At 33.8% G+C, this 10,875-nt stretch overlaps 1 protein-coding gene across 1 annotated transcript; it reads left to right on the top strand.

Annotated features, from left to right (window-relative positions):
- Window positions 1-412: 412 nt before the first annotated feature.
- LOC145063374 (coniferyl alcohol acyltransferase-like) lies at window positions 413-3,381 on the top strand. The gene is made up of 2 exons (XM_079010979.1): window positions 413-1,161; window positions 2,306-3,381. Exons 1-2 carry the CDS (start codon window positions 430-432, stop codon window positions 3,251-3,253), a joined length of 1,680 nt encoding a protein of 559 aa, XP_078867105.1. The 5' UTR covers window positions 413-429; the 3' UTR covers window positions 3,254-3,381.
- The last annotated feature ends 7,494 nt before the right edge of the window (window positions 3,382-10,875 follow it).

Here is a 10,875-nt window from a genome sequence, read left to right on the forward strand (position 1 = left end):
TACTAACCTATAACAATGCGTGATAAAAGAGGAAAACAAATTATCAACAAACAGTACAACAGAGGGTCTTTTTACAAGAAAAAATTGCATAGAAATAGAATGTAACATCTACATCTTAAGATATCAACTATTTATCAAATTATGTGCCAAGTTCATGTGGGCACACAAGGGTATTTTGACTATAAGTTATTTTTATTGTTAATCTTTTGAATCAAGTGGGTAATGAGATACACAAGATCCATTATAAAATAAAGGTATATGTGTTCACATAAATCATGAATATACATCACTAGGTTGGACCGTTTCCCCATGCAAAATTTTAAATGGTTGGCCAAAAGGTTAGTAATTAATGAGTCTCCATTCCCTATAAATAAACCATGGATTCTTGCGATTCCTCATTGTATAAACATCCAACTCTTCTCTTCTGTCATGAATATGAGAAAATATTATCACCTTCTTGCCCTCAGGAGATCTAAAGGTCTCCTTATCTCAAATAGCAAGTGGGTTCACCAAACTAGTCCCGTTGAATCTCACGACTTCCGCTACCACCCTAAAACACCATCACCACCAACACCATCGCCTCCCTCATCCTATTCTCATCTATACAGAAACACATACAGTCAAAATGCTAATGCTATGGTTTCCCGCAATCTTTTACATGCAACTCACTCAAATCTCACTGCTAAACATTACCATACTCAACTCTCTAAGCTCCACACGTCAGAACTACGCTATCATGAGGATGCCGACCTCCAAGACTATCAAGTGACAGTGAAAGATAGAGAGGTTATTTCAGCAGCTGTCACGCTGGAAAGCAAACACTGGCTCCCTTTGTCGAACCTTGACTTGCTTCTACCACCGATTCAAGCCGGCCTTTTTTTCTGTTACAAGAAAAAGAACAACACCGACATGTCCTCGGAAACTGTGGTGAAGACCATTAAGTCGTCGTTGGCTGGGGTATTATCGACATTTTACCCTCTGGCCGGAGAAATTGTACAGAACAGCCAAGGAGAGCCGGAGGTTCTATGCAACAACTATGGGGTGGAATTCGTTCATGCCCATGCAGACATCGACCTGAAAGACTTGGATTTCGCTCACCCTGATGAGTCTGTGAAAGGGAAGTTGGTTCCAAAGATAAATCGTGGTGTGGTTGCAATTCAGGTAAATTTAACTATCTCTATCTTATCACTCGGCCTCCTTGGGATTTAACGATATGAAATTAGGGTGATTACAAGATAACATAATTAATTCGGTTTCAAATAATTATGTTTCGACTTATTATACAGCATGGATGAACATGCGAAACTGGTTTAATTTGGCAGTTAATTTACTAAGTTTGGTAAATCAACGCACGTAGACTTGGATAACTAGAAGCCGAATCTATTCTTGAATATATAATAAATTATTTTTTTTCGAAGGACAGACTATCTAAAAGTTGGGGGTATTGCATTCGAATTTGACCAACACATTTTTTAATGTTTAATTTCCAAAAAAGACACCAGTTATATCCCATACTGTACATATTTCAAGTAAAAATTAATTTTTAGATATGAAAAAAATAGGTGTTTATTGCTTGTTCCCATAATAAGTTAACTTTGAGTGTTTGGATAAAATCCAACTTATTAAGCTAAATAAACTAATTTTAATAAGCATCTCTCTCCATGTTTATTACTTATTGTTTATTCCCACAACAAATAAGCTATAAACAATAAGCTAATAAGTTAATCCAAACACCCCGTAAATGGAACAACAATATTTAAGTTAGATAATATAATATATATTGAAGGGCAAACTCTGTTACATGTTTTTCTTTATAAATACTTTTGGAATGAAAATTTTAAAGATTGTATTAAAAAAAAGCATTTTTATTGATTTGACCATGATCAATATATTTTTTAAGATATTGACATCAAAGCAACTTTAAGAAATATTGAATACGATATGTACTTTTTAAAGAAAACCTCTTCTTATTATTATAATGATTATGTGTACGAAAACGATAAACACTTTAATTAGTTTCAATTATGAGTATCATTATTTTCAAAACGAATTGCTTTACGTCTCTATTAAGAAAACAATATTTCAAAATCTAAGTTTAGTGCCCCAACTCCAAACAGAATATAAGAATATGTAGTTTCGAAATTATAAAACTATAAATCATAAAATTTCCATTTTTGAAAATATGTTTTACCAAAGGACAATCCACATGAGAGTAACATCATGCTATAACAAGTAATTACGAGATCATTACGCTTTACACAAATCATTGCATACACAATCGCTAACACATTTTCATTGAATACAGGCGACAGAGTTAAATTGTGGATCAATAATAATATCAGGTGCGTTTCATCATCAAGTGGCCGATGCTTACTCAATAAACATGTTCTTAGTTGCATGGGCTCAGTATGCACGATTGGAAACAATCTCCAGCATCCCATCATTTCGACCTTCAATGTTGAATCCACGTCGTCCACCCTGTTATACTACCGCCATTGATAATCTATACATCCCCGCATCATCCCTCCCTCCACCATCCTCCTTTGAAGAGCCTCTTCTTGGTCGCATGTACTATATTCATGCTGAATCAATTCAACAACTTCAACAAGAAGCGAGCACAAAGGAAACCAAAATAAGCAAACTCCTTTCTTTCACGTCATTTGTGTGGAAATTATTAGCACATGGAGGAGATAAAGCTACCGATACAACTTCTAGAATGGGCATTGTCGTTAATGGGCGTCGCTTTTTGGCTGAAAGTGATGAGAAAAATACATCTTTGTTAGAAAACCACTTCGGAAATGTACTATCCATACCATATGGTATGGCCACCAATGATGATCTCAAAGCGATGCCCCTTCATGAAGTGGCAGAAGGGGTTCATAAGTTTGTCTCTAAGGCAACCAACGAAGAACATTTTAGAGAATTGATTGATTGGGTAGAAATGCATCGACCAAATCCAGCAGTTGCAAGGATATATTTTGGGCTAAAAAAGTCTGAAGGTGAGGCTGTGGTTGTGTCGGCTGGACAAGGTTTACCAATTAAAGATATGGATTTTGGGTGGGGAAAGCCAGATTTTGGTTCGTATCATTTCCCATGGGGTAGCCGAACAGGATACATAATAACAATGCCAAGTGCAAAAAAGAATGGCGATTGGGTGGTTTACATGCATCTCAAAGAAAAGGACTTCAACTTGATTGATCATATGGCATCTCATGTGTTTACACCTCTAACATACTCTCATTTTAGTTCTTAATTGCTGTATTTATTTTGGAAAGTTTAATTCCCTCTTACCGAATGTGACTGAGGGAAAAAGAAAATGTAATTTTATAATCATGAAGGCATTCATATAGCTTATATACATATTTACAACAATTTGTGAAATTGGCGTTCTGACTTCCAACGACAAAATTGATGTTTTTGCAAGGATGCAGAAATTGGACTGTGACCCCCACACCAAAACTAAATATAATGGAATAATACAATGTCGTCTCTTTAGAATTTCAATATTAACCTTTTAACATGATAAATGTATTATAACTTTTTTTAAATACCTTTAAATAACTTTTGTATCTAAATAACATATAGTTTACTAAATAATCAAAACTGATTAATATCATCTTATACATTTTTCAAATGAATTTCATCAAATCTTAAAAACTAATTAATATAGTGATACTACAAAGTTGACATAAAAACCAACTTTAATGTTTGAAGGAAACAACTTTGGTTTGACCAAATATTAGGTTGTAAAAAATGAAAATGTCATAGGACATACATTAAAAAATAAATGACAATAATAAAATAAGACATTCAGCATTGATGATCTTCATAAAGTTTAATAGATTCGCATGTCATTTTTTTACATTTTATATAACTCTATCAATTTTCATCTATAATGCATTGAATTCTATAAAGTTCAATATAAAATTATAAAAGTTAATTTATAATATATATTTAAGAATGAAAAACTTTCATTTTTCTCATTCAAGAGTTTTATGGCCATTGAACTTCAATTTCATTGAATATCAAGGTGATATCTCACTATGGTAGAGTTTAATCCATTAAATAAAAAATAAACTTGCACCTCATTCAAATTTCATTAAACTCATCATTATGGATGCTCTACTTATAAGAGGTTTTTACACACGCTTATATATATATATATATATATATATATATATATATATATATATATATATATATATATATATATATATATATATATAGGGCTAGGTTAAAGTGTTTTTTACATTTATTGTGTGCTAGAATGCACCAATAGAAATTTAGTAAAATTATATTATTATTTAATTAAATAATGATAGATATTAAATGGTTTCCATAATTGTATGTATATTAAATGATATCCATAATTATAATTTTCTCTTTATGGAAATTAATTAAATTCGTCATTAATGTCAGCAATAACATTCTTTCAGAATGAATTTGTATCTAGGTTTTTATGTCAGCAATAACATTATTTCAGGACTCACTCACTTAAAATACAATAAAGTTGTATAGAATATAAAGAATGAGGGTATATTCTAGTAGAATATACTCTCGTTCTCCTAGAATACACTCTTATTATTTTACATATGAATTCATTCTGAAAGAATATTATTATTGACATTAATTACGAATTAAATTAATTTCCACAAAAAAGAATTATAAATATGGATATCATTTAATATACATTTAATGTCTACTCAATTCTTATTGGTGCATTCTAGCACACAACAGATATGAGAAACATTTGAACCTACCTCTCTCTCTCTCTCTCTCTCTCTCTCTATATATATATATATATATATATATATATATATATATATATATATATATATATATATATTACGGACAACTATCCTGGACAACAGCTATCCTGTGGTTGTAAAAACGATTTTGGACAATTGGATGAAAAGAAATAATTGATTTGATTGAAGATGTGTGATATTAAAATGAGAGGGCATATATAATATAATCACCACTACAATAAATGTTGTCATTTTTGGCGACGTTATTAACGGCGACAAAGACTTTCAGCGATGACTCAAGCTTTAGTCGCTGCTAAAAGTCTTTATCCCCCCGCGAATAGCGTCGTCGTTAATGCCTTGCGGACCTAATCCACGTTAATCGATTATGTTAAACCCCAACCGTCTGATCGACTATCTAATAAGTGGTTGGGGCTCCTTTTCACACAAACTCAATACCAACGACAAAATGTCGTTGTTAAATGTTACAAACGTCGCCTTTAAGGGCCGGGAAAAAGAGACCGCTTAAATTCCCTCCATTGTTGTCACCGCTATTCGTGATTGTCGCCGGTAATAATTTCGAGTCTCCACTAAAGGTCGACCTAATTATACCCCTTTTCTCATCTCAGTTTCTTTCCTGTTTAATGCTCCTTCCTTGATTCGTTTCTTCGAGCTTTAACGATCGGCGATCGACGAACAAGTGTCGTTTCTTTCTACCTTTGCCTTAAACCACCGTCCGACCACCTCAACCACTTGTTACCACGGGATTCCGGTCACAAGAGTTGGTTGTACCAATGACATTTGGAGCTTCACCAGCGACGGTTTGTATCCTCTTCATCATTTCTCTATCTCTTTCTCTTATAACCTCCATTTCCAGCTTATATTCAAGATTAAGTGTTAAAAATGTTGATTTTTAGTTTTTGGAGCTTCACCGTCGACTTTTTCTGTCACTGACGAACGTTGTTAATTTTCCGACCACCATTGTTGATTTCCAGCCGCCATAGGTTCCTTTCACCATTAATTTTCAGATTATATGCAAAAAATAAGTATTCGTGTCTATTATATGAAATTAGCCACATGTCATTATATGTGGTATATATCTATGTGTATTTGCATAGTATATGTATGTGAATGTATGTATAATGTTTATTTATATGTATGAAAACATGAATATGGAATATTGTATATGTGTATAGTATATGTATGAAATGTGGATTGTATGTAATGTGTATATTACAATGTTATAGTGGAAAAAGAAGAAATAAACTAGGATGATATTATTGATAATGATATTTAAAGTGTATGTGTCTTTGAATGTAATGTGGATTGTATGTGTGTATAATGTGTATTTGTATGAAAGAAAACATGATATTATGTATGCATATTTGAATTTATATGCAATGTGCATTTCCTGTCGGATATTATTATTGAAAATGCTATTATTGAGAATGTTATTATTGTAGAATGTTGTTGTTGAAAAAAAATAAATAAAGTAGGATGCTATTATTGAGAATGGTATTTTTGTATAAAATGAAACAATATTGATTGCTAAAAAAAATATAAAAAAATAAAGTAGGATGCTATTATTGAAAAAAAAAACAAATAAAGTAGGATGTTATAATTGAGAATTGTAACTTCGTAAAAATTTTGAGGTAAAAATTTCATTTTTAATTCAATCAAAACACTAATTATCTTTTATTCAAACATTCAAAACTATTACATAATAAAACAGTCATCATAGTACAATCCCAAAATTATCACAATGCAAAAACATGGGTGGATGCGCTGCGATCATGTCGGACCATTCCCTTTCAAACCAAAAGTACCTCAAACCATAACCATAAATATCGTAAACACAAAGCTTAGTGAGTTCCCTAAAATACTGTATACTATACATACCATTCGGCCTAGCCCTCACATAGGGCCCAACCCGTATATTCGGCCCAGCCCAACATAATGGGCCTAGCCGTGCAAAACCAATAGGCCTAGAATGATCATAAAAATGCAAAAGTCACAAAGACATTTAGCGCCCTATATAATATACAATGGGCCTAGCCCAACATACGAATGGGCCTAGCCCGATTATACGATGGGCCTAGCCCAGCCCAACATAATGGGCCTAGCCGTGCAAAACCAATAGGCCTAGACTGATCCTAAAAATACAAAAGTCACAAAGACATTTAGCGCCCTATATAATATACAATGGGCCTAGCCCAACATACGAATGGGCCTAGCCCGATTATACGATGGGCCTAGCCCAACATACCATGCAAGAGTCACAAAGACATCTAGCATAACATATCCTAATGGGCCGGAATTGGTGCCTTCGACCCACGAGTATAGTGAGGAGGCTCAGCTCAATCCGCTGATAATCAAATAACTGCTTGGGTCGTTGAATCGGATAACCTCGCACCAACTAACAATAAATAGAATCTTAATTAATAATTATCCCGATAACCCAAAATCCGAGGCCCACTCCATAATCCAACTTCCTAAAGGGTAAAAGACCATTTTACCCTTTTCTTATTTGGCCCAAAACCAAGGCCCAATCCATTTGCTCAACAAGCCCAAATCGCTAAATGGCATCCCAAGGCCCAATATGGCTCATCTTCCTAACTGGGCCCAAAAACCATCATGGATCTAATTCCAAGAAAGCCCTCAGTTTATCCATGGCCCAAAGTTATAAGTCCAATGGCCTAACAAGGCCCAAATTGGCACACTGGGAGTACGCCTCGCGTATACACCCCCGAAGCACAAGGCACAAGACACCGATGCGGAAACCACACATTATGTTGAGCGTGCTCCGATATACGCCCGACGTACTCAATAGAAAGCCAAAAATCCCACAAAATCTCTTCATGGTTAAGACAAGGACTTCAAAACTCAGATATGACCCTAAGGAGATATCTTAACACGTAAAGTTGGCAACTTTAGTCCTTTGACCACACTAATGTTGGCTAGGGTTTCGTTTCTAGGGTTTAAAGGGATGGTGGCTGAAGATAATAGGGTTTAGTGTTGAGTTAAGGAGCTTAAATAAGGTCCAAGACGCTAAATTAGGGTTTAGGTATGACTGGAGTACGCCATGTGTAACTATGGTATGCCCAACGTACTCCAAGGAACATCCACGAATTCCCTGCCTAGTACGCCCAGCGTAAGCCTATGTACACCCCGCGTACTAGGCTCAACCCTTAAACGGCCAAACTTCTGAAGGCCATAACCTCTTCGTTCTAAGTCTATTTTCGACACTCCTTATATCCACGGAAAGGTAACGAGAAGCTCTAAACTTCTATCAACTCATCATTGCCTTAAAACTTCCCGAACTAAAATCCAATATTCATAAAATGTCCGAAAATGCCAATTTACGGTTATACCCTTGGGCTTCAAATCACAAATCGGACTCCCGTATAATCTAATTTACATTACCCACACCCAAATGGGTCTAAGTCTCTCTTTCCCAAAGGCTCTAAGCCTTATGAAATCCGATCTTCGGGTCACGATCCCACATTTGCAACGATTCAAAACAGGGTGTTACAAGAATACTATTTTTTATAAAAAAGATAATGTGGATTATAAAAGAAAAAAACAGATTAGGTAGGATTATTATTGTAGGATGCTATAATTGAAAAAAATAAAAATAAAGTAGGATGTTATTATTGAGAATGCTATTTTTGTTAAAAAAAAAAACAATGTGGATTGTTAAAAAAAGTAGTATGCTATTGTTAACAATGAAAACATAAAGTAAAGCACTACAGTAGAAGACAACAACATAATATAATTATCTAAAATGAAATGTTATAATTAAAAAGACAAATATAAATGTTATAAATATAAAAAATATAAAAAAAAGTACAATGCTCAAATAGAAAAAAAGGTAATATTTAAAGTACAATGTTGTTATAGAAAACTTTAAACAAAGTCAAATACCATAAATAAGAAAAATATACAAAAGTAAGATGTTATAAATAATAATAAAAAAAATCTTCCAAATTCTATTTGTTTGCTTGTCTTCTTTGTAATTATCACGAGCCTAGAAATACCTGCCTGAAATTGATTTAGAAATTAATTTCAGGTTGTCCCCGTATTGTGACTGTTTTTTGAGTACTTTATCTCATCTACGATGTGAACATGTATCACATGATTGTTTGTTTAAGACATATTCGGTTGTCTTATTTTCTTTGTTGTTCTGGTATACATGTGTGTGTGTGTGTGTGTGTGTGTATATATATATATATATATATATATATATATATATATATATGATTTTTTTCATAAACATACAATCATGTAATGCACATTCACATATGAGAGTATTCAAAAGGTGGGATTAGAAGCCTACCATTTGTGAATACTCTATCTGTTTCCAAATTGTTGTCGTCGTTTCAAGGGATACTTTTTGAGTCATCTACTTTACGAATACTCTATCTTAATTTTGTTTTGTGTAGAGTAAACTTTAAACCCGAAATTATGTTTTAGCAACATCATGTCCGTCAAACCCCAACCGACGAAAGAAACACCGGGCGGTGAGACGACATCATGGATCACAATAATAATCATACATTGACCATATAAGAGTACAATAATAGAATAAATACTTTTATTCATTGAAAGAGTAGATTACAATATCCCTTAGTCTAGGGTACTAGAAAATGAAAGGTACAAAGCAAGCCTTAACAGATAGGCAGCAAAGGAAATATTGAAATATAAAAGACGACTGCAATCCCATGATTATCCTTGTAGTGTGTCTTCTAATAGTCTAACGTCCTGAGAATACATGAACTTTGAAAGATTGTCAACTAAAAAGTTTGTGAGTTCATAGTTTTGTAATAGCTTAATCAACACATACTTTTTCCCTAAAGTATACTATATTAGAGTCGGTAAGTACCTTTCGAGACCGAAAAGCATTATTTTTGATATATATATATATATATATATATATATATATATATATATATAGTTTAGTATCCTATATATAAATGTATCTTTATTATCCCGACTTCTATAACTATGTTCCTGATATAAAGATACTCCTTATAGGCATTTCAAGTTTCCTATATTCCTTTATATGTTATAGGCATTTCAAGTTTCCAATACGTATTCCATTCACTATGAGTGCCATAATCAAGCTATTTTAGATTGATATGCCTCTCCCGATGCTTCATTGGGGCGTCAAATAGTAGAAAAGACAATTGTCACCCAATATGACTCGAACATCAACGTTGTAGCAAGGAACCGTAGGTAGGGGTGTCAATCCTTATAAATCTATACATAATTCTCATGCTTTCGCAAATAACCGTTATATGCCAGAGGTCTTTATAAGTATTGTGATACTTTGGCTTATGAACAGAAGGATCACATGAATTTATAGTAAATTAATAATCTTAACTTTAATATCAAGTTTTTGGTTATTATTCTCGTAACAATAAATAATACTACAAATATTCCTTAATTCGAGGTTCCACAGTATGACTACTGCATTCGGTATTGAAATAGATTTATTTACAATACAAACATACTATATCATTTGTTTAACAAATTCCTGATAGAGATTTAATAACATTTCTATAATCCTAATAGAAATAAACAGTTATTGCATGTATTCCTCCTGAAAACGATAAAAGACTTTAAATGGGGTCGTGATAGTCACTTTTCAAGTTAGTAGTTCAGAAACCAAAGAGTTTACAAAAATCCAAAAAATAGCAATTTCGTCCTCTGATGAATAGTAATCTTGACCGGTAAGTAGTAATCATGACTGACGATGAATAGTGACTTTACCGGAGCTTGGCCGAAAAAAGAACGCAAAATGTCACCGGCGACGGCAGACGACGGCAACAGATGGTGATTGGCGATGGTTGTCGACGACACAACATTTATCGGTGGTGGCAGGTCGGCAACACATGGTTTGAGGGATGCTCGTTCGTAGTTGCATCAAAGAAAAGGGGCGTAAGTCGGTCACTCTGACGTTCCTCTGTTTTCTAGCGAGCCGGAAGAGGGCGGCGCATGGTGGCCGGTAGCTGTTTGTCGGTGATAGGAACCAAGAGAGAAAGAGAGAGAGAGAGAGAGAGAGAGAGTGATAGAAAGAGAGAGAGAGAGTTGGTGGTAGTGATATATATATATATATATATATATATAT

The sequence above is a fragment of the Lactuca serriola genome, chromosome 7, assembly GCF_051521515.1.
Source record: "Lactuca serriola cultivar US96UC23 chromosome 7, Lser_US96UC23_V15, whole genome shotgun sequence".
Lineage (NCBI taxonomy): Eukaryota > Viridiplantae > Streptophyta > Magnoliopsida > Asterales > Asteraceae > Lactuca > Lactuca serriola.

Bases quoted from the DNA above. Each gene is read 5' to 3' on its own strand.
- LOC145063374 (XM_079010979.1), top strand. From the start codon at position 430: ATGAATATGAGAAAATATTATCACCTTCTTGCCCTCAGGAGATCTAAA. The intron at 1,162-2,305 runs GTAAATTTAACT...CATTGAATACAG, and splicing joins GTGGTGTGGTTGCAATTCAG to GCGACAGAGTTAAATTGTGG.